Genomic DNA, 24,911 nt, shown 5'->3' on the forward strand with positions numbered 1-24,911 from the left:
ATAAATGGGACACATCCCTTATTATACCCAGGACTGAGCTCTGTATCTGGGCTGGTCTACTATCCATGGTTCCCTTGGCTGTGCACAGGGATGGAGGAGTGAAAAAGAGAGACACGGACACACCACAATGTCCTCCTATATGATCGTCATATTCCATGTCTGAACATCTTACATCCAAACTTCTCCAATCCTGTTCTGTATGGCTATTATTTCACTTCATCCACAAGTACCCATCTCTACGGTGATGAAGTTTGAGAGGCTCTGATTGTGTGGATGATTGTATGGTATTAATGTAGCTGAAACTGTAAGCCCAGAGAAGGACAGAAACTGACCAGTGGTTGACACTCTTGGGATATACTGGATAATTACATCTGAAAGGCATTTTTCCCCCCCACATCTATTGTGTTGTGGCGCTAATAATTAAATTCCATAATTCAGTTCAACTTTGAACAAGGGAAAAAAAATCACTCAACCATTTTTCGATTCAACATTTGTCTCTTTTGTAGGTTAAAAAACAAGTACAGTAAAACCATGTAAATAAAACAAACAAGAAAAAACAAGCAAAGTATTTCTCCTTTCCATGTACAGCGTGTGTCTGCTGTAGCCTACATCAACAGTCTACCCTCAGCTAAGATAGCGTTTCATCAAGATAAAGATAACAATAGCAACTTTGATAAAATGTCTATATTTACTCTATATTTTCTACATAGATCATTTGCCTTCTCTAGATGTATTTATTTAATAAAAATGTCCTTAAAATGTCTGAATACCATAGAGTTCCCATGTAATGATAGATAGATAGACAGACAGACAGACAGAACACTGGAGATCAATAGGCTGGCTGGTTCACTGAGTAACTTACTGTGACTGGAGAGAATCACATTGGTATGGCAAAGAGACCTGATGGCTTGGTTTAATATTCCCATAGACAAAGGCCTCAGAAACATGTACAGAATCAAAGAGATTTAAAAAGATGGAGGAGAAACAGTGCTGGATTTGATCTAGAAGGGCAATAACATGGTCTTCACTGCAGGTGGCGCTGCTGCGTCACACACATGGAAATACTATTGCACTGAACTGAACTGAAGGGAACAACATAACTGCATAGGATTTCCCCCATTTTGCTGTTGCTAAAGTAGACTGGTTGGGTGTAAGTGTTGGGTTTGGTAATAAACCAGCAAAGAGAGTTGGTGTTGGGATAAATCAGGAGACCCAAGTATTGGGGCCGGTCTGGTGGGGCTATTGAGTGTTCGTTTAAAGGTGGGTCTACTTGTTTAGGAGAGAGGGGTATGGGAATATGATTATGTGTTCTACTGCACTTGCGACATCAATAACACTGGCTGTTCTGTGTAATCCATATAATCGCCGTGTCCTGCTCCTCTGTAAGGTGAAAGCCCAGCAATGTCAACACAGAGAGAGGGCTGAAGCATCATGAGAATGAGATTGACCATCAAGGAAAAACGCATCACAACAACCCATCAGTTCAAATTACTCTTGGATTTGGCCTTTCAAATACAGTACGGTAGGGTGTACAGCATCTCTGTAGAGGTACAGATACATTGTTCCGAATCAGATAAAGCCACCTCCCCACATCCTATATTCTCCTACTGTATAACCGTTCGAAACACAGACACATTGATTGAACGTATTGCTTTAAAAATGTAACTAGATCTGAGATTTAGATTCAGACCTGTCTCATGGATAATAACAACAATAAAATTGAATCGTTATCAGTTGATTGTTTGTGTGATTGAAAAATGCTAAATCAAACTCTCGTGAGTTTATGAAAAATCACACCAGGAACAAGAACCAAAAACTAGAACATATTTTCATTGCTTTCATAAGTAAATCTGTTTAAGGTGCTTTTAATGTGGTTGCCATGGCACTGTGCTTTGCTTCTTTCCCTCCATTCCTGATGATCCAATCGGTGATCTGGGAAATGTGTTCTCACACCCCCCCCCCCCCATCACCCACACATCTCTCTGCACAGTGGAAACCTTTAATCGAGGATTGTAAACCCATCAAGTAATTTCTACCCCTTAGTGGTTTTTTTGAGCAAGGGGAAATTGTCATTCACTGCTATCCATCAGCTCCTGCTGAGATAGCTCAAGAGAAAATTAAGGACTATGGCTCAGGGAGTACAATTGGGGGATCAAGCACTATAAAATCACTGGGATACAGGGAACCATGGCAGATTATAATATAAGACAGCTAGGCTTTTAAAAATGATTTTGTGCTGCCTGTTCCGCAACGAGAGAAATAGAGACAGTCAGAACCAATGCACCAGCACTGCTACGGAGCAAAGATATTTAATGAGGCAGATCTGCAACTTGAGACAAAATCAAGTTGACAAGCTGACCTTTTCAGGACCTTAATGAGTGCTTAATTCTGGGGATGCAGGGTAAAAAATGAATTATGAAAGGCCATGTTGGGCTGTGACTCAGAGAGAGAGAGAACGAGAAAAAGAAAGAGGGAGAGAGAGAGACAGAGAGAGGGAGAGAAAGAAAGAGAAAAAGAAAGAGAGAGGGAGAGAAAGGGCTTAATCATCTATTCTACACATCAATTGAGAGCTCTGGGTTCCAATGACAAGAGCCCAGTAACGGTTTGGGAGATAGGGGCTTGGTGGAAGGGTGTTGGTGTTAAAATATGAGTTCATATAGTTCAGACAGATCCCACTCATAGACTTGGGTCCGTAGGACTGCAGATCTGCAGTGCCACATATGGCTGAAGAAAGTCACAAGCTCAGAGAGCATTGGGCTCACCTGCTAGCATCCCCAATATCGACCCATAACAACAAAAAGCAAGCCAACCAATAATAGAAACAATGTTCTGAGGAGTAGCATGACGTAAAGGGACCTTATTTGTGGCAACCACACTAAACAGATACATCTATTTTTGTTCTCTAATAAATTACACAATAATATTAAGAATCCAAACCAAATCGACCCATGAAATGGCTGTGTAAGAGAGAGGCCTCCTGGCTGCACCAGTCTGTCCATGGAGGTATGTCCTGTTCCTCAGGCCACCAACCACAGAAGAAGGAGCAGACAGATAGGGTGTGGTGGAGAGGAGGCAGGGCCTTGGCATTGGGGGTGTGTCCTCCATGACATGAGCAGTTGTTAGCCTCGTTCTCTCTGTTCTCTCCATCCTGGTTTCTGTGGTCTGCATAGTTTGTGCGTGGCGTGGCGTGGCCCTCGTCATGTGGGTCACAGTAATGGAGGCAGGGCAAGGGGGTTGGTAGAGGGGGATAGAGGGACGGGGGGCTGTACTGTGTCATTAATAAGGGGAGAAGATGATGGAGGGGTGCGTGGCCCTCAGGGGCCCCGGGGCGGGCCGGAACAGGGTGGGGCTCAGGAAGGGCGTCTGAAAGAAGGTGGTGCCCGCCGGGTGGCGCAGAGCCAGAGGATTGGTTGCCATGGTGCACAAGGTGGGCTGGGTGAGGGGGCTGGGCAGGAAGCCAGTGGTCAGGCTCCTGGTCAGTTGCTTCTGGAAGGCCAGTTTGGTCTGAAGGAGAATAGGAGAGAGCAGAGGAGAGAGGAGAGCAGAGACAGAGAGTGCATGTCATTTCTTGAAGCGCACACATTTACTCAAAGTAGAGCACACATTTGCTCAGCAAACACGTTTCCCAGGGAACATTGCTCTTTTAGCACACATCGTTACCTTGGCTAAACATGCTCGTACATTTCTCCATACTAATATCCGTTCCCTCACCACAACTAGGGGACTTATGAACACTCTCACACAGTCAAGACAAAAGAACAAAAGACTGAACCACAAACACACAAACATGCTTAACTCCAAACCCTTTACAAAGTTTACATTAGAGCAATCTTTTCTGGTGCTGTTCAATTCCCTGCACCTAGCCAGTTCCAGTGGTTAAGCCAGCTGTAGCCCTGACAGCCCACTTCTCCCCTGTCCCTGCCTGCACTGGGCCCTGCCACTCACCTGAGTAGAGAGAGAGGTGAGGTTGTACTGGCTGAACATTTTCTTCATGGCAGACACGGCCCCGCCTGCATACCCAGTCCATCTCACAGTCTGCAGGGAGGATGGGAAGAGGGGGAGGTAGAGGAGATGGAGATGCAGAGGAGGGAGAAATAGGGATGTGGAGGTGGGGTGGAGCGGAGCGGAGGAGATGGGGACAAGGAGAGGTTCAAGGGGAGGTGCGCACATGACAGGAGCACAAAAGTGATTAATACAGAGTGCTGATTCAGGCTGCATGCTTTGTCAGTAGGGGTAGTGCTGGGGGTAGTGCTGGGGGTATTTCAGCCTCCAGTCTCAGGTACAGGGGACCCATTCACTACCACAAAGCAGTGTCCTTAACCTCTCTGACAGCACAGGCATACAGGCAGGCAAGCTGCTTCACAGGAGAGACAACCCCCTAGGGAGTAGCAATGAGGTGTGTGTGTCAGGGTTGGAGACAATTACATTAAAATTCAGTCAATTCAGGAGATAAATATACATTTTATTCAGAGATCAAACATGATTGGCCATTATTTTCTTAGAGGATTTTCCAAATGTATGGGTCTTAAACTTGAATTAACCTCAAACCGTGCGTGCGACTGCGCATGTGTGTCTACATGAACATTCATGTAATGGATGTGTGTGTGTGTGTGTGTGTGTGTGTGTGTGTGTGTGCCGTTTCTCACCGATAAGCTGGAGGTAGGCTGGCTCTTGTTGTGGGGACTGAACTTGGGTTTGGGGGGCTTTCCTGCCAGACGGTCCTTGTGTCTCCTGCTGTTCATGTGCTGAGGAGATCAGAGGAGAAACATTAGTCTGCTAATCTAGTTATTAATGTTGGATTTATCTAGTGGACCATGCCTGATCTACACTGAGTGTACAAACAAAATATTAAGTTGCTTTTGCCCTCCTTTTGCCCTCAGAACAGAACAGACTAAATTTGTCAGACTTCACAAGGTGTCAAAAGCGTTCCACAGAGATGTTGGCCCATGTTGACTCCAATGCTCCCCACAGTTGTGTCAAGTTGGCTGGATGTCCTTTGGGTGGTGGATAGATACACACAGGAAACTGTGTGTTCTTGATGAGCTCTGGAGAGGCGAAGATCGAGAGCCACGCGTCCTCCGAAACACAACCCAACCCAGCCACACTGCTTCTTAACACAGCACGCATCCAACCCGGAAGCCAGCCACACCAATGTGTCGGAGGAAACACCGTACACCCAGAGCCTGGGCTCGAACCCAGGGTCTCTGGTGGCACAGCTAGCCCTGCGATGCAGTGCCTTAGACCACTGCGCCACCCGGGAGGCCCGGCACTTTAATATTTTGTCTTGCCCATTCACCCTCTGAATGGCACGCATGCACAATCCATGTCTCAATTGGCTCAAATCCTTCTTTAACCTGTCTCCTCCACTTCATCTACACTGATTGAAGTGGATTTAACAATTGACATCAACAAGGGATCATAGCTTTCACCTGGATTCACCTGGTCAATCTATGGTCATGGAAAGAGCAGGTGTTCTTAAGGTTTCGTATACTCAGTCAACCGTATTGTACACTCAATATGCACTATCTGAAAAAAATATTTAGAGGACACAAAACCACAAAGAAAACCTACTACAACTTCCCTCTATCTACAGTATGCACGTCTATTTCTCTCTCCTCTGTTCTACTATCAACTGGCTAATCCTAGTTCATCAGAGGAGGTTTTAACAGTGCCATTGGAATACACTACTAAGGCTTGTTGTAGGCAAGGTTGCTACACATGCCCATATATATATACTGTATCTTTTCCATGACCAGCTCATCTGAGAGAGCTGCAAAACTTTCCAGAACCATCCCATCATACGATTACATCTACGATTGACTAAACATCACCAGGGAAGCAATTACCCGAAACAGCCTAGAAAAGAAGTTCAATAAAACCATGTGCCTAGATTACCACACCATAAACACGTCAATTAACATACGTCTAACAGCTCGCACAGGCTCAAATAGACAGTTCTGAGTGAATCACCATACCATCTGATATACATCTGCTTAGTGTGGGAATGCTTTTTCCAGAATGGCTTTATTGTAATAAAAATGCAGTCGCTGCCACTGTGCCAGGTGAATTCAAACACACATTTCCACTGCTAGCATCACCTCAGGAATAGTAAACCTTCTACTGTGACATGTGTAAAGAGCATTTAATAAGTTTGTTATTACATCATGGGTCCTGTGCTACCTTTAAAAGTGGGAGGGCTGAGGTAGTGACGCCATAGGCACATTGCATTCGGAAAGTATTCAGACCCCTTCCCTTTTTCCACATTTTGTTATGCTACAGCCTTATTCTAAAATGGATTAAATATTTTTTCCCCCTGATCAATCTACACACAATACCCCATAACGACAAAGCAAAAACTGTTTTTTAGAAATGTTTGACAATTTATTAAAAATAAAAAACAAATACCCTATTTACATAAGTATTCAGACCCACGGACAACCATCTCTGCAGCACTCCACCAATCAGGCCTTTATGGTAGAGTGGCCAGACGGAAGCCATTCCTCAGTAAAAGGCACAAGACAGCCCGCTTGGAGTTAAAGGACTAAAGGACTCTCAGACCATGAGAAACAAGATGATCTGGTCTGATGAAACACAGCAGTGGATTTCGAATAAGTCTCAATGTCCTTGAGTGGCCCAGCCAGAGGCCGGACTTGAATCCGATCGAACATCTCTGGAGAGACCTGAAAATAGCTGTGCTGCGACGCTACCTATCCAACCTGACAGAGCTTGAGAGGATCTGCAGAGAAGAATGGGAGAAACTCCCCAAATACAGGTGTTCCAAGCTTGTAGCATCATACCCAAGAAGACTCAAGACTGTATTCACCGCTAAAGATGCTTCAACAAATTATTCAACTGTAAGTATTCAACTTACAGTTGAAGTCGGAAGTTTACATACACCTTAGCCAAATACCTTTTTCACAATTCCTGACACTTAATTCCTCAAAGAATCCCTGTCTTAGGTCAGTTAGGATCAACAATTTAATTTCAGCTTTTATTTCTTTCATCACATTCCCAGTGGGTCAGAAGTTTTCATATACTTAATTAGTATTTGATAGCATTACCTTCAAATTGTTTAATTTGGGTCAAATGTTTTGGGTAGCCTTCCACAACCTTCCCACAATGAGTTGGGTGAATTTTGGCCCATTCCTCCTGGCAGAGCTGGGGTAACTGAGTCAGGTTTGTAGGCCTCCTTGCTCACACACGCTTTTTCAATTCTGCCCACAAATGTTCTATATGATTGAGGTCAGGACTTTGTGATGGCCACTCCAATACCTTGACTTTGTTGTCCTTAAGCCATTTTGCCACAACTTTGGAAGTATGCTTGGGGTCATTCTCCATTTGGAAGACCCATTTGCGACCAAGCTTTAACTTCCTGACTGATGTCTTGAGATGTTGCTTCAATATATCCACATAATATTCCTCCTCATGAAGCCATCTATTTTGTGAAGTGCACCAGTCCCTCCTGCAGAAAAGCACCCCCACAACATGATGCTGCCACCCCCGTGCTTCACGTTTGGGATGGTGTTCTTCGGCTTGCAAGCTTCCCCCTTTTTCCTCCAAACAGTTCTATGTTTGTTTCAACAGATCAGAGGATATTTCTCCAAAAAGTACAATCTTTGTCACCATGTGCAGTTTCAAACCGTATTCTGGCTTTTTTATGGCGGTTTTGGAGCACTGGCTTCTTCCTTGCTGAGCGGCCTTTCAGGTTGTGTCGATACAGGACTCGTTTTACTGTGGATATAGATACTTTTGTACCTGTTTCCTCCAGCATCTTCACAAGGTGTTCTGGGATTGATTTGCACCTTTCACACCAACTTACATTCATCTCTAGGAGCCAGAACGTGTCTCTTCCTGAGAGGTATGACGGCTGCGTGGTCCCATGCTGTTTATACTTGCGTACTATTGTTTGTACAGAGGAACGTGGTACCTTCAGGCATTTGGAAATTGCTCCCAAGGATGAACCAGACTTGTGGAGGTCTACAATTTGGCTGAATTTAAAAAAAACTTTCTCATGATGTCAAGCAAAGAGGCACTGAGTTTGAAGGTAGGCCTTGAAACACATCCACAGGTAAACCTCTAATTGACTCAAACGATGTCAATTAGCCTATGAAAAGCTTCTAAAGCCATGACATCATTTTCAGAATTTTTCCAAGCTGTTTAAAGGCACAGTCAACTTAGTGTATGTAAACTAATGACCCACTGGAATTGTGATAGAGTGAATTATAAGTGAAATAATCTGTCTGTAAACAATTGTTGGAAAAAGGAACTTGTGTCATGCACAAAGTAGATGTCCTAACCGACTAGCCAAAACTAGTTTCTTAACAATACATTTGTGGAGTGGTTGAAAAACAAGTTTTAATGACTCCAACCTAAGTGTATGTACACTTCCGACATCAACTGTATGTAAATGTAATATTTCTGTTTTATTTTATTTTATATATTTGCTAAAAAACGATTTAATCCATTTTAAAAGAAGGCTGTAATGTAACAAAATGTGGAAAAAGTCCATGAAAATAATTAGTCCAACCAAGAAATCAAGTGTTCATTTTGTTTGAAGAGGTAGTTCTATAGTCTGCCCTTTCAACATCTACTGTAGTGACATCATCTGTCTGTCTGTGTGTGTCAAATCAAAATGTATTCGTCATGTGACAGGATACACTTGAAAAAGAGATTTCAATCTCAATGTGACCTTAAATAAAGGATGAATAACTGATAACCCCACACAAAGCCAAAAACACTGCAGGACAAGGGGCATTTGAATGAGAGTCTTATTCGGTTAGCACTCTATCAAGCACTTCTCAGGGTGTGCAAAATTACCTACAAACCCCCTCTCTTTCCTCTTCTCACCATTCATGTCACGCAAACAGCGCCAGGAGTACTGAGTAGCCCAGAGGGTCATATCTCTCCCTGTCTATCTCCCATACCCCATGGCTACGTTCACAATATTTTCCACTCTTTCCAGCCATTTTGAGCTCCATCAATTCAGAACACTGTCAGGACACGTTTAGTGGAGGAGGAAAGAGACCCAGTGTGTCAGATCTCTACATAGACTAGTGGCACACTGGCCTCACTGTGAGAGAACATGAAACCAGATCTTGTCCAGTCCAATCACCTCAGATCCACTCAGGAAGTCAACATATGAAATTATACCTCAGCTGTTTCACTTCTCTCCCCACTGCTGAACCCTGCTCACCCTGTGAAACCCCCAGTCCTCCCCTGCCACCCTCCCCTCGACCCCGAGCCTCCTCACCTGGCTGAGCTGGGTCTCCGAGTTGACGTAGATCTCACACACCTCGCAGTGGAAGTTCTTGCTGGGCACCCCTACGCTGCCCTTTGTGCCCAGGCGCTTGCTCTTGCAGGCCGAGCGCCCCCCAGCCCCCGCCATCTTCCCCCGGCGCCGCGGCTGGACGCTCTGGCCCTCCAGCATTTGTTTGTGCTTCGTACCTGGAGGAGTGGATTTGGAGGAAGCGAATGTCAGATACACTCTGGAGCAGGTACAGTAAATATATTATATATATATATATATATATATATATATATATATATATATATATATATATATATATATATATATATATATATAGTTGAAGTTGGAAATTTACATACACTTAGGTTGGAATCATTAAAACTCGTTTTTCAACCACTCCACAAATTTCTTGTTAACAAACAATAGTTTTGGCAACTCGGTAAGGACATCTACTTTGTGCATGACACAAGTCATTTTTCCAACAATTGTTTACAGACAGATTATTTCACTGTATCACAATTCCAGTGGGTCATTAGTTTACATACACTACGTTGACTGTGCCTTTAAACAGCTTGGAAAATTCCAGAAAATTGTCATGGCTTTAGAAGCTTCTGATTGGCTAATTTTCATAATTTGAGTGAATTGGAGGTGTACCTGTGGATGTATTTCAAAGCCCACCTTCAAACTCAATGGCTCTTTGCTTCACATAATGGAAAAATCCAAAGAAATCAGCTAAGACCTCAGAAAAACAATTGTAGACTCCACAAGTCTGGTTCATCCTTGGGAGCAATTTCCAAACGCCTGAAGGTACCACGTTCGTCTGTACAAACAATAGTACGCAAGTATAAACACCGTGGGACCACACAGCCGTCATACCGCTCAGGAAGGAGACGCGTTCTGTCTCCTGGAGATTAATGTACTTTGGAGCAAAAAGTGAAAATCAATCCCAGAACAACAGCAAAGGAACTTGTGAAGATGCTGGAGGAAACAAGTGCAAAAGTATCTATATCCACAGTAAAACGAGTCCTATATCGACATAACCTGAAAGGCCGCTCGGCAAGGAAGAAGCCACTGCTCCAAATCCACCATAAAAAAAGCCAGACTACGGTTTACAACTGCACATGGGGACAAAGGTCGTACTTTTTTAAGAAATGTCCTCTGGTCTGATGAAACAAAAATAGAACGTTTTGGCCATAATGACCATCGTTTGGTTTGGAGAAAAAATGGGGAGGCTTGCAAGCCGAAGAACACCATCCCAAACGTGAAGCACGGGGGTGGCAGCATCATGTTGTGGGGGTGCTTTGCTGCAGGAGGGACTGGTGCACTTCACAAAATAGATGGCATCATGAGGAGGAATATTATGTGGATATATTGAAGCAACATCTCAAGACATCAGTCAGAAAGTTAAAGCTTGGTCGCAAATGGGTCTTCCAAATGGAGAATGACCCCAAGCATACTTCCAAAGTTGTGGCAAAATGGCTTAAGGACAACAAAGTCAAGGTATTGGAGTGGCCATCACAAAGTCCTGACCTCAATCCCATAGGAAATTGGTGGGCAGAACTGAAAAAGCGTGTGTGAGCAAGGAGGCCTACAAACCTGACTCAGTTACACCAGCTCTGCCAGGAGGAATGGGCCAAAATTCACCCAAATTATTGTGGGAAGCTTGTGGAAAGCTACCTGAAACATTTGCCCAAGTTAAACCATTTAAAGGCAATGCTACCAAATACTATTTGAGTGTATGTAAACTTCTGACCCACTGGGAATGTGATGAAAGAAATAAAAGCTGAAATAAATAATTCTCTACTATTATTCTGGCATTTCTTATTCTTAAAATAAAGTGGTCATCCTAACTGACCTAAGACAGGGAATTTTTACGAGGATTAAATATATTTGTCATTGGGACAGAGAGAGAAAATTGCAATTTTAAAGCAAATTTCCTGCTATTCTACACATTTTCTGTAGATTTATTTTTTCTCAGTTTTAAAGTTAATAGCCTGTAATAAAAATAAATAAATCATGGCTTATGACGTGATCTTATGCTATCTGAGGGGGCTGCGGGGTGTGCTACGCCAGAGACTGTCGTGTTTGTACCACTGTTGTGTGCCTCCAGCTGGGATGTAGAGTTGACCGTGACCTTGCACACGGGACAGTGGAGGTGTGGCTTGATCCTCTTGGGGTCCTTGTCATCCTCACCCCCCTCTGTACTGGAAGTGTCTGGCTGGCTACCTGACTCCAGGGCTGTTCCAGGGGCCTCTGGGCCTTGCTCGGGGCCACTGGTGTCTGAGGCTCCGCTCTCTGAGGCCTGTGAGGAGGGGGACACCTCACCCTGAGGCTCGGGGGACAGGGTGGCCAGCTCCATGGAGGACACCTCATATACAGGGGTCAGCATCACAGAGCTGCTGCTGCCGGGGCTTTTGCCCAGCTTCACAGCCTCACAATTCACCACTCGCTCCAGGTCAGCAGGCAGCAAATCTGGGGAGGGGAAGGAGAGGAGGCAGTGGTCAGTCACTGAACATTACACTGGTGGTTACGGAAGAGCGAAGAGCTTAATGCCTGAAGAAAGCCACCGAGGTCTACAGTTGCTGTGTTAATCTAGTGTGTACCTCTGTACCTCTGATAGTATAGCTGAAATGCTAACAGATGAAATGCATTGGTAAATGCTCATTCCAAAGTACTGCCTTCAAACGCTTCATATTACAGAACAGGTTTATAGATTATGGAAACAGATTGTAAAAGCAGCAATACATTTGTGAGTGAAAAGTGACATCAAATGATGGTTGTTCTCATTTGAGGCTAACTTGGAGAATTTGCTCATTTCTGTTCAGTCATTTATCTATAAATGATCATGAAGAGTTTGAAGACAAAACATTGGAATGAACATTTACCAATGCATTTCATGTGTTAGTATAGCTGAAATGCCACAAAGCTATCAGTCTTTGTTATTAACCCCGAGGGACAGACTAGACTAACACAGGGTAGATATTCTCTCTCTCTTTCTCTCTCCCTCACTATCGCTCTTCAAATATCAACTTAAGGTCCTAGGGCTCAGTCAATTTAAACAAATGCATTGACTGCCGGGCCCAGCCCATAAGTTACTGGAGCTCCATTAAGCATGCACACACACACACACACAAACACACATTTTGTGATGTTTTGGACTTCGGTGAGGGGTTTTTCGGCTGTTCAGGCACAGAACATTTTTTCTGGAGGCAAGCCAAAGTTCGAAGCCGGAATCTACGCCCCTTCATCTGTGATTGTTCAACAGTAGGGATCCTTTAATAAAGTCTTTGTCATTCAACACTTGTTTTCATGCACATTTTCCATTGAAAAATACTACTTTACAATCTGTTAGATGTAAAATTGCGTGACTAAGATGTCTTCGGCAAAAACGTAAAAATGAATGACAGATTTGATTCGTTCGGACTTGTCATCTCAAAATGGAAAAACAGTACAATTGCCGTTATTTCTCGTTTTTAAAGTGAAGGCCTTTTTTTTTGTTTTGTTTTTTTTGTTGTTGAATTTTTACACCTTTTTCTCCCCAATTTCGTGGTATCCAATTGTTGTAGTAGCTACTATCTTGTCTCATCGCTACAACTCCCGTACGGGCTCGGGAGAGACGAAGGTTGAAAGTCATGCGTCCTCCGATACACAACCCAACCAAGCCGCACTGCTTCTTAACACAGCACGCATCCAACCCGGAAGCCAGCCGCACCAATGCGCCGGAGGAAACACCGTGCACCTGGCCACCTTGGTTAGCGCACACTGCGCCCAGCCCGCCACAGGAGTCGCTGGTGCGCGATGAGACAAGGACACCCCTACCGACCAAGCCCTCCCTAACCCGGGCGACGCTAGGCCAATTGTGCGTCGCCCCACGGACCTCCTGGTCGCGGCAGAGCGCGAACCCAGGAACTCTGATGGCACAGCTGGCGCTGCAGTACAGCGCCCTTAACCACTGCGCCACCCGGGAGGCCTAAAGTGAAGGCCTTTTAAGGGAGTTTGCGAGCACACTCGTTCGGTTCGGCTAGCCGAGTTCGGATAGGCGCCAGCCGAACTGAAGCACCCTCTCAAACATCCTCCACAATCCTACTGGCCCCATTGATTTTCTCTTCTAAGTCCCAGAGTAAATTCATCATGGAGATAAGGACTCTTCCTTATCGTTCTCCTTCCGGAGGAGAAGGAACCCTAGAAGGCTGAGATTAGATAATCCTTCCTCTCTGTAATGTAATGCGAGACTGAACCCAGGGAGATTCAGGTCCCCCCTCCAGCAGGGGATTGGTATGATCCTGGGCTTATGTGAAAGACAAAGATCGGGCCACCTGAGAAGACTCTGGAGGGGATGGATAGCGATCAATGGATTTAGCAGGAGGCCCAGAGAGGAGGACAGAGGATTGTGGGAATTAGTCCCTCCTCAGAGGCCTTAAACTCATGAAGGGTTTTATTCTGAGCAAAAATGTTTAAGGTATCGTATCGGTGTTCACTTAAAGTGCCTTCAGAAAGTATTCACACCCTTGACTTTTTCCACATTTTGTTGTGTTACAGCCTGAATTTAAAATTGATTAAATTGAGATTGTGTCACAATACCCCATCGTCCCTAAGTTGAATTTTTTTTTGCAATATGTTTACAAATTCATTAAAAATGAAAAGTTCAAATGTCTTGGGTCAATAAGTATTCAACCTCTTTGTTATGGCAAGTGTGAGCGGACCAAGTCATTTTGGTCAATACAAACACTCCAACATAATGAAAATCTCCCAAGGAAAAACATAGATCTTCTCGAGATGAAACAGGAACACAATACGATTATCATTAAACTACAACAAAAGTCACGGGTTTGTCACCATCTTAATGGTGCTTCATGGTTAGCTTCTCTTTCTTGGTAGCCATCTTCCAGAGATAGGTTTATCCTGCTTCTTGCTGGTTCCCTCCTCTCTCTTGTAGGGAAAAGATAATAGGTCATTAGTACCATCAGCTGTGCTTAATTGCCTCAGGTCCCCTTGACTCACATGCCTAGTTGGGCTACTATCCGTGAGTCCAGCCTGCCCTCTGGTGGTACTTCCACACAAGCCTAAATAAGCTCTGGAGTAAAAATGTGCTTAACAAGTCACATAATAAGTTGCATGGATTCACTCTGTGTGCAATAATAGTTTTTAACATGATTTTTTGAATGACACCTCATCTCTGTAAGGTCCCATTCCAGTTACTACAAAGATGCAGGCGTCCTTCCTAACTAAGTTGCCGGAGAGGAAGGAAACCGCTCAGAGATTTCACCAGGAATCTAATGGTGACATTAAAACAGTTACAGAGTTTAATGGCTGTGATCGGAGAAAACTGAGGAGGGATCAACAAAATTGTAGTTACTCCACAATACTAAATGACAGAGTCAAAAGAAGGAAGCCTGTATAGAATAAAAATATTCCAAAACATGCATCCTGTTTGCAATAAGGCACTAAAGTAAAACTGCAAAGTGGCAAAGAAATTAACTTTGTGTCCTGAATACAAAGCGTTATGTCCCCTTGTCCGAGAGAGATTTACATGGTTATCAAAACGTCAGGGTAAGCCTACACGAAACACAGCGCTTATTTTAAGTGTTTCTAAAATTCCCTATGGGAAAAATTAATGGTGGAAAAATGATTGGAACCATTTCCCTGTTTGACCACTAGGTTTTATGGGTATTACAACACCTCCACTGAGGGGCTCTATAAATACTGTATAAGGACTAACTCTGTAGGAACTTCTGGCAAGTTCTTCCCACATTGGTGCACATTATACAGATAGATATAAAACATGATCCAGCATGACTTTGAATTGTCCAACAACTCAAAATCAAATAGTATCCTTACGTCTTAGACCTCAAATGTCTTAAAAAGAAAAATGACCATGGCAGTGATGTTGCAGAGTAGCACGACACAGATACATCTTTGGGTAAGCACAAGGATTGCCTTTGGGCAACACCTTCTGTCAGTCAGTGTCCTCCTCACTCATTCCAAATGTTCCCTGACTGAAGTGACTGTCACCCCAATGCTGGCTGTCAGCTCTAAGGCCAGTGTATTGGCAGGGAAGAGCCCCACACTGTCTGAGGAGCGGAGGGCTACAAATCCCTCTCCTGCAAAGAATCGATGTTCAGATCGATGTCTTGTTGCGAGTCATTCGTTTATTTGACCATAGAAAGGCAATCAGTGTGTAGGGCTCAGACTGTAAACCGTGCAGTATCTGAATACTGTAAACTGTAGAGTCAGAGAGTATTGACTACATGACAGAGCTGACTGTTGTCATAGAGCTAGTAGCTATATTAATATTCTGATTAGAAGACTGTTAAACAAGCTCACACACTAGCGGAGTAGTGGTGAGCCCTCACAACCATGTTCATTAAACCAGCAGTGTGTACACACACACACACACACACACACACACACACACACACACACACACACACACACACACACACACACACACACACACACACACACACACACACACACACACACACACACACACACACACACACACACACACACACACACACACACACACCCCAGCTTGTCTAGAATCACTAGTCCGTGACACTCTTAAAGAAAATGGACAACTTCCTCAAGGGAAATCCACACTATATTTCATCATTACAGAGGCGTCTGAGTTCTGTTCCCCTTGGAGACAGCTTCAACAAAAGAGTCAATCAAATGCTGAGGTGATTGATGGTTGTCATTGACGATGCCGGCCGGCCCAGTGTCTCTAGGCACCAGTATGCCGATCTCTCTCTCTCTCTCTCGCTCTCTTCTCAAATGGAAAATCATTCAATAAAATAATAATAATCATTTATATCAGCCTAATCAAGGTGTAGATTACATGACACATGCCAATGTTCTAACTTGTAACACAGCTGCTAGTGCATTCAATGGCAATGTCTGTAAAGTCGGCTAGTGTGGATATGATGGAATCTAGCCCTTGATTGGTTCCCAATGGGCGACAACATGGGCATTATGGTCCGATTGGCACCTGCCATGCTGAGTTTGATGACAGACAGAGATAATTTCAGTGTTAATTTTGAGTGTTCTCCAATTACAGTTTGGCATTGTAGCGCTCGCCGCCGCTGGCTCGCTCTGCTGCATTTCAATTTCACATCGGGCCAATCACACAATGTGGCTTATTAAAGAGCGTACCTCCTTGCAAAATTGCCTCAGAACTGTAAAATGATTTACAACATAAAAAATAGGCACAGCTTATCTACTTTCTCTTTCCACCGCCTCTCTTGCTCCCTCTCTCCTCTACCCCATCTCTCACTCTACCTTTCATTTAATCTTATCTCTCATTTTCTACTCTTTTCGTCCCAGCCGCTGCATCCCCCCTTTCAGACCTTGCTCTACGACGACAGAATATTAAAATTAGATTTGATGAGAGAGAGCGTTATCTTGCTCCCAGTCCTTTGTCCAGTTTCTCCTCTCGGAGAGAGAGAGTGAGTCAGTCAGTGAGTGCTGGGGGAAAGGAAAGTGTAGACTCTCTCCCAACCCACACCTCACTTCACCCTGATACCTTCCTATCTCTTCTCACTAATATTCCCTCTAGCATCAGAAAGAAATTAGTTTGAAATTCAGGTCTTGCAGTAATATTTTTCCGGCCAGAGTGATGGAGGGATAGATGGAGGGAGGGAGGGATGAAGGAGGGATATACAGGATAGAGGAGGAAACTAGTCTGGCAGACAGATCCTCAAGTCCCATCGCTGCAGATGGATAAAACAGGGCTCCTGATCCTAAATGAGATCAATCATGTAATGTAATGGATGCGCTCTACTGGCTTCATCAAAAGACTACTGCTACATTTCATTGTATTGGTCCCAGACTCAGGAGATACATCCATAGTCTAGTCAGGTCCATTGTGGGGGATTTCTCTCATGTCACAAACAGTACGCCTGCGTCCCAAATAGCACCCTATTCCCTCTGTGGTGTGCTACTTTTGACCGGTCAAAAAGAGTGCACTACATAGAGAATAGGGTGCCATTTGGGACACATACAAGTGTGCTGCAGTCAGATCATTCCTCGACTTCACAGAACTCTTTAGGAACTCCTGTACAGGGACCAGGCCTTTCTCTACAAGCATGGCAAACAGAGGGGAAGGGTGCAGGGAAAGTAAATTGAGAAAGTTGGGGGTAAGCAAACAATCCCCCAGGCTCAGAGCCACCATCCACCACCACGGGGGACAGATTGGATATAAGGCCCAGCTGGGAGGGACTTGGGGACCACTGGGGGTTACGATTGGATGTTTGGAGGCACCGCCGTCCTATCCTCTCATACACCATGATCAGGAACATGGGTATGTGTGGGACAGGCCCTCCTGTTGTTAGACTTTAAACAGCAGACATTAAATAACACAGGGGAGAGAGAGAGATAGGGGGGGGGGAGAGAGAGGGAGGGAGGGACAGGATAGCATCAAGAAATAATAATGACAAAGTACCGGAAGAGATGAGAGAGTGATGGAGGGAAAGGGATGAGATGAAGGGAGAGGGATAGAGGAGGAAGATGGAAGGACCGGAGAGAAATGGGAGGAGAGGAGACAGATGAAAGGAAGAAAGAGGGATTAGGGGTGGAAAGTGATGGAAAGAAAGTAGATGGATAAGAGGTAAGATGGAGAAGACTAAAGGGGGAAAGAGAGGGATGAGGGAAGATAAGTGAGCAAAGGGGAAAAGCAGAAAAAATCAACAGAAAAAAGGAGAGAAAATTTGAAAGAACGATCAACTACACAGAGTGAATATAGATAGGTTTCTGTTTTTTCCTTTTCTCCCTCTCAGTTAACTTACTCGTTGCCTCCATCGGGCCTGTGTCCATGAGTGCGGGGAGGGTCTCAGTGGGAAGTCTAACAGTTGCAGCAGTCTTAGCCCTCTCCCTGTCCCGTTCTCGGTCTCGGACCCGGTCTCTCTCCTTGCCTGTGGTCATAGCTTCCCCAAGTCGACGCTGACGGTTCTTCTGGGTCTCCATGGCTTTCAGCTTCCGGGCATGCTTATGCCCCTTATAGTGCGCCTCTGCCTGGTTCTGGAAGGGACCCCACAGAGAGCAGAAACACCACAGGAAGGTTACCAGTAGTACTTATCCATAAACAGCTGTAAGACATGCACATTGAAAACACTCAAATATACAGTACCTCTGCAAAATTAGAGATTACATTTTCATCTTTACACACACAAGACCTGGGTTCAAATACTATTTAGGACATTTCAATTACTTTCAAAGACACTTGGAAGTGAATATTTCAATATTTTTTATTTGAAAAGACAAGTAGTTGAATATTGGAATGTATTTGGAAATATCATGGAAAGTATTTGAAAATATTCCAATACACTGACTCAAATGCACTCCCATGCATTTAACCCAGGCATTTGTAATAGGTTATTTCGAACATTATTTGAAAATACTTTTAAATGGAAGTAGTTGATTCGGGCCACATTATTTGAAAATATTCAAATACACAGAAAATTATTATTTAAATAACAAATATTCAAATATGTATTTGAACCCAGGTCTGACACATGCACGAACACACACACACATACACACACTGCTGCCTGTGTGAAGGAGAGAGTCTGTTCCTACCTGATAAGAGCACTAGCACAGTGGGAGGGCAGAGGTATAATTGCATGTGGAATGTGCAAAAAGAGACAGGATTCTATCTCTAAATCAGAATACTAAATAGGCACGCTGAGACAGACCCTGCAGACCGCACACATGCATGCACACACCACACAAACACAACACACTACATACCAAGCGTACTGTACACACGTGCATACACAAATGAACTGCACACACACCCAGTAGAGAACACACACATTCTGTCACATTCTCAGACACACTCAAAACACACACATACAGTACATTCTCCAAAATGGGCATACACACTCGGCAGCACATTTTACCTTCCCATTTAAATAATTCTCATGACCCAGCTCAATCCATGAGAAAATCCCCCGCTATCAGAGCAAATAGAAATAGCAGATGAATCGATAAAGACATCTCTCATTAAAATGTAAACAGGCTTTGAGCTGAGACCTGTATTAATACCACCTCAGCCTCGTTGGAGTGATGAATGACTACAAAGAAGGATAAATTATTGTTTCATTATTAACAAGGCATTACATACCCCCACAAACACATACATACCCCCCACAGACAGACTCTCTCTCTCTCAAACAGAACCACACCATTTTCACGACTTCCGCCGAAGTCGGTCCCTCTCATTGTTTGGGCGGCGGTCGACGTCACCGGCCTTCTAGCCACCAACGATCCCCTTTTCATTTTCCATTTGTTTTGTCTTTGTTTTACACACCTGATTTCAATCCCAAAATTACTGTTTCATTATTTAACCCTCTGTTCCCCCATGTTTTTTTGTGAGTGATTGTTTATTGTATTTTCGGTCTGTCATGGTGTGCGTGTATTTGTTACTTTGTATGTTTGACATTTTGAGAAAAGTACGTTGATTACTCATATCTGCTGTCCTGCGCCTGACTTGCTACACCAGCTACACATAGGACCCATTACAACCATAAATCAAATTATGTTTGTTTTGACAAACTGCATTAGTTCTGGGTGGAGTGGTGTCAGTAGTTCAAGCTTTCATCTAGACTAATGTTCATTATTGTAAGAATACAGTTTGGTACAATTTTCTCAAGTTTGTGATGAATTGTCAAAACTCTTAGTACAAAACTCCCAACAATAATTTTGCACGCCCAATTTTTCAGTTTTTGATTTGTTAAAAAAGTTTGACATATCCAATAAATGTCGTTCCACTTCATGATTGTGTCCCACTTGTTGTTGATTCTTAACAAAAAAATACAGTTTTATATCTTTATGTTTGAAGCCTGAAATGTGGCAAAAGGTCGCAAAGTTCAAGGGGGCCGAATACTTTCGCAAGGCACTGTAGGTCTGGGTTGATGTTATTTCATGCCTCACCGATGCCCTGAAGGAGGGTGGTACGCTTATGGGGATAACAATCATACATCTTCCACCTGTATTGTAATCGTGTATTGTACTTTACAGTATTGTATTTTACACATGTATTGTAGTGGTCCTGTATGCGGCTCAGGTCATAAGCGCGTGGCACTAGCAATACCAGAGTTGTGGGTTCGATTCCCACTGGGGAATGTGTGGGCACATAATGTGTGGGCTTTTGTCACTTTGGCATATATTAAGGTATTACAGAACTGTGTCAGCCAGTGTCAAAAAGACCCGAACAACTTCATTCTGGGGATGCATTTCTTTCTTGTTTTGGACATTCAGGGTGATTTACGTATTGGTATTGTATTGATAAATGTATTCCTGCCCTGCAGGAGCTAGAAACACAAGCATTTCACTGTACCTGCTGTACCATCTGCTTATATGTGTACTTGTATGTGTACTTATATGTGTACTTGTATGTGTACTTATATGTGTGACCAATACACTTTGATTTGATTCGTTACAAACCATATTTCTCTTGATCTTGTCAATACTGGATCAGATTTTTTTTTCAACTTACTGTGAAGTGAAATCGTAATAGTCATCATCAAAGCAGTACATTCGAGTATATATCATATCTTTTATGTTTCTACTTTACAGACACACATTTTATTGATCGTTTTCTAAATCTGTAGCAGAAAAACCACTATACATGTCAAATCTATAGGTTTACCAATCGGATTAAGTAATAGTCAAATATATTTTTACAAAAGAAGAGAATCATATCAAAAGTAATGTGAGCTTGGCATTGTGAAATTACTTTATATATAGATGTATTGAAATTTGAAACATGTATTTCTAGATTAAACACTGATTAAGATTGGTGACAAAGTGACTGTATGAATTGGTGTGTTGTTCTTAGTCAGTTGAAAATGTGTTTAGAGTTTGAAACAACTGCCTTTTTGCAGATCTGTTTTGAGCTTTGATCTAAGAGTTATGAAAATTAACCATATACTTGGGAAAATTGTACCACATGCTTGTGAAAATTGCACCAAACAAAAAAAACTGAAAATATTTTCGCTCCTGGGTGCTGATTGGCTGAAACCATGGTGACTGTGAAATATCAAGGCTAATGCACAAACAGCAAGACAAATAGTTAGCTCAGAATTGATCAAGTAAATGCATTCCTCACTCTGGCTGTCTGTGTGTTCTGCTCTGTCATGACCTCATAATTATGACCTCACAGCCGTCTCTCTATCCAGCTCCTCTTTAGAATTCGAAGAATTTCCTATCTCGCCATATAAATGCAAATAAGTCAGACAATAATCCAAGCCGCAAATAGACCTGAAATGAATTGTGGGGAAGAAATTAGAAAGAAGAGAAAGAGTGGGTTCTACTTTGATGGGCAAGCCAATGAAGGAATCCTAAGTGATAGAGAGAAGCGTGGAAATGACTCACCCTGTTCAATTAAGCTTCTTTCACACAATGAGACCTTCTCATTAGAATGAATACAACACACTGATGCTTCTCTTGGTTTTGTATCTTCTCTCAACTGCCTCAGCCTCCATAATAACCTTAATAGCCATGGTACTGCACACACGCGACACACGCGACACACGCGACACACGCGACACACGCGACACACACACACACACACACACACACACACACACACACACACACACACACACACACACACACCTCATATGACAACAAAGCAATGTGGGTAAAAGTAAAAACCAAGGCAGCTCAGATCCATCAGAACCATGGTCTTTGGCTATATGCAGTTGAATATGTCCACTGTGTACAGTATTAACAAAACAAATGATGTACCTACTGTTCTGTGTCGGGAGCTCTGGCTATAAATAAACCAACAGCAGCCATCAACACTTCTATAAACACTACTTGGACTATAATATTTCACCATGTCGTCTGACTGATCGGTCGTGAAAATGCTTATGAGATTATTGTGCTGTGACAAATCAGCTCTGCTCCCTTTCAGCCCCCTTACGTTCTCCGCTCTCCAGTCCAACTCCGAGCCATACAGTACGCGACACACGGAGAGACAGGGAGACACAGGGAGTGTGAAATGAACATTAGCACGAGCACTTAGCATTTTAAAGGCACTGACTGTCACGTCACACTACCAGACATGAATGCAGGCTTTGAGACTCTTTCTGCAATGAAAAGCGCTATAGAAGTTGAATAAATTCTTATTACATGTTCCTTAAATAAGGCCTCTGTCTAGATCACTGTCTAACTATTCCATGTGCAACATCGAATGTACGTTAACAAATATTCTTTATATTTCAAATAAACATGACAGAGCGTGGAGCTACACAATATAATAAACAATATCTAATAATAAATAGTATACAATATACTGTAAATAAATACTTACATAGACATCTCCTCATTTTCCATTTGAAGTTTATTTACAGTTTGGCTGAGGAAGTTTTCCTCCTTCCTTCTGTTGTGACTAGGGGGCAGTATTTTCATTTTTAATGAAAAAAAAGTTCCCGTAGTAAACGGGATATTTTGTCAGGACAAGATGCTAGAATATGCATATAATTGACAGCTTAGGATAGAAAACACTCTAAAGTTTCCAAAGCTGTAAAAATATTGTCTGTGAGTATAACAGAACTGATGTTGCAGGCGAAAGCCTGAGAAAAATCCAATCCGGAAGTGCCTCATGTTTTGAAAGCGCTGCGTTCCAATGCGTCCCTATTGAGCAGTGAATGGGCTATCAACCAGATTACTCTTTCTCCGTATTCCCGAAGGTGTCTACAGCATTGTGACGTAGTTTTACGCATTTATGTTGAAGAATACCCGTAAGCGGCTACATTGCGCAAGTGGTCACCTGATGCTCCCAGAGAGATTCTCGCATAAAATACAGAGGTAGCCATTACTCCAATCGGTCCTACTGAAAAACGAATTGTCCCGATGGATATATTATCGAATAGATATTTCAAAAACACCTTGAGGTTTGATTATAAACAACGTTTGCCATGTTTCTGTCGATATTATGGAGCTAATTTTGAATATTTTTCGCCGTTTTCGTGACTGCAATTTCCGGGCGATTTCTCAGCCAAATGTGAAGAAGAAACGGAGCTATTTCACCTACAAAAATAATATTTTTGGAAAAAAGGAACATTTGCTATCTAACTGGGAGTCTCATGAGTGAAAACATCCGAAGCTCATCAAAGGTAAACGATTTAATTTGATTGCTTTTCTGATTTCCGTGACCAAGTTACCTGCTGCTAGCTGGACAAAATGCTATGCTAGGCTATCAATAAACTTACACAAATGCTTGTCTAGCTTTGGCTGTAAAGCATATTTTGAAAATCTGAGATGACAGGGTGATTAACAAAAGGCTAAGCTGTGTCTCAATATATTTCATTTGTGATTTTCATAAATAGGAATATTTATGTCCGTTGCGTTATGCTAATTAGTGTCAGGCGATGATTACGCTCCCTCATGCGGGATGGGGAGTCATTAGAGGTTAATAGGCTGTTTAATTATGGCTGCAGGGGCAGTATTGAGTAGCTTGGATGAAAAGGTACCCAGAGTAAACGGCCAGCTCCTCAGTCTCATTTGCTATTATTAATATATTATTAGTATTGGATAGAAAACACTCTAAAGTTTCCAAAACTGTCAAAATATTGTCTGTGAGTATAACAGAACTGATATTGCAGGCAAATCAAACCAGGAAGTGGCTTCTATTTTGAAAACTCCATGTTCCATAGCCTGCTTTTGCTCCATTTAAAGGGATATCAACCAGATTCCTTTCCCTATCGCTTCCTCAAGGTGTCAACAGGTGACCGCTCTTTCCTGTGGATTTCTGAACATAACTGACCAAACAAACTGAGATATTTTGGATATAAAAATAATCTTTGTGGAACAAAAGGAACATTTATTGTGTAACTGGGAGTCTCGTGAGTGAAAACATCCGAAGATCATCAAAGGTAAACGATTAATTTGATTGCTTTTCTGATTTCGTGACCAAGCTACTTTGATGCTAGGTGTTCATAATGTTTTGTCGAGCGATCGATAAACTTACACAAACGCTTGGATTGCTTTCGCTGTAAGGCATATTTTCAAAATTGGACACGACAGGTGGATTAACAAAAGGCTAAGCTGTGTTTTGCTATATTGCACTTGTGATTTCATGAATATAAATATTTTTAGTAATATTATTTGGATGTGGCGCTATGCAATTCAGCGGTTGTTGATGAAAATGATCCCGTTAACGGGATTGCAGCCATAAGAAGTTAAAGCTCAGTGTCCCCCTGCCTTCTCATCCCCCCTCAAACCCCCAGACCTGACACCTCTCTCCAACTGTAGCTGGCGCTGTGTGGAGGGAGGATGGGAATGGGATTTGCTCTACCGTGTGAAGCCTGGAGAGAACACCTGCCAGTGCCTGCTCTGCTTTCCTTTCCCCCTCAGCCCCAGCTCACCCTCTTCTGTGTCTCTGCTCCTCTTTGAAGATCAAGTCTCAAGAGGATGTGTGTGTGTGAAACACTATTTGTGTGTTCCTCTGTGTGTATGTGGGAGAGAGAGGGACAGGGAGAAAGAGAGGTTTTTTAAAATGTATTTTAAATCAGCCTTTGCCCAACTCTTAGGTGTTTGTATGTTTAAGACATTCAATTTGATTGGTTGTTTGTTTATGTGATTGTGTGTGTGTGTGACTGTGTGACTGTGTGTGTGTGTGTGTGTGTGTGTGTGTGTGTGTGTGTGTGTGTGTGTG

The 24,911-nt window shown here is 43.0% G+C and overlaps 1 protein-coding gene across 2 annotated transcripts in view; it reads right to left on the minus strand.

Moving 5' to 3' along the window:
• Positions 1-2,293: 2,293 nt before the first annotated feature.
• LOC139421172 (zinc finger protein 385C-like) overlaps positions 2,294-24,911 on the minus strand; it is a 223,705-nt gene continuing 201,087 nt past the window's right edge. The window contains exons 5-10 of one of the 2 annotated variants that reach the window (XM_071171787.1): positions 18,034-18,265; positions 11,339-11,719; positions 9,251-9,444; positions 4,647-4,745; positions 3,946-4,035; positions 2,294-3,504 (exon numbers count right to left, since the gene is read on the minus strand). In XM_071171787.1, coding sequence (XP_071027888.1) covers positions 3,277-3,504; positions 3,946-4,035; positions 4,647-4,745; positions 9,251-9,444; positions 11,339-11,719; positions 18,034-18,265 — 1,224 coding nt within the window. In that variant the 3' untranslated portion in view covers positions 2,294-3,276. The remainder of the gene's footprint in view (positions 3,505-3,945; positions 4,036-4,646; positions 4,746-9,250; positions 9,445-11,338; positions 11,720-18,033; positions 18,266-24,911) is intronic. The other variant, XM_071171788.1, reaches the window with a different exon arrangement.

The sequence above is a fragment of the Oncorhynchus clarkii genome, chromosome 12 (genome assembly GCF_045791955.1).
Source record: "Oncorhynchus clarkii lewisi isolate Uvic-CL-2024 chromosome 12, UVic_Ocla_1.0, whole genome shotgun sequence".
NCBI lineage: Eukaryota > Metazoa > Chordata > Actinopteri > Salmoniformes > Salmonidae > Oncorhynchus > Oncorhynchus clarkii.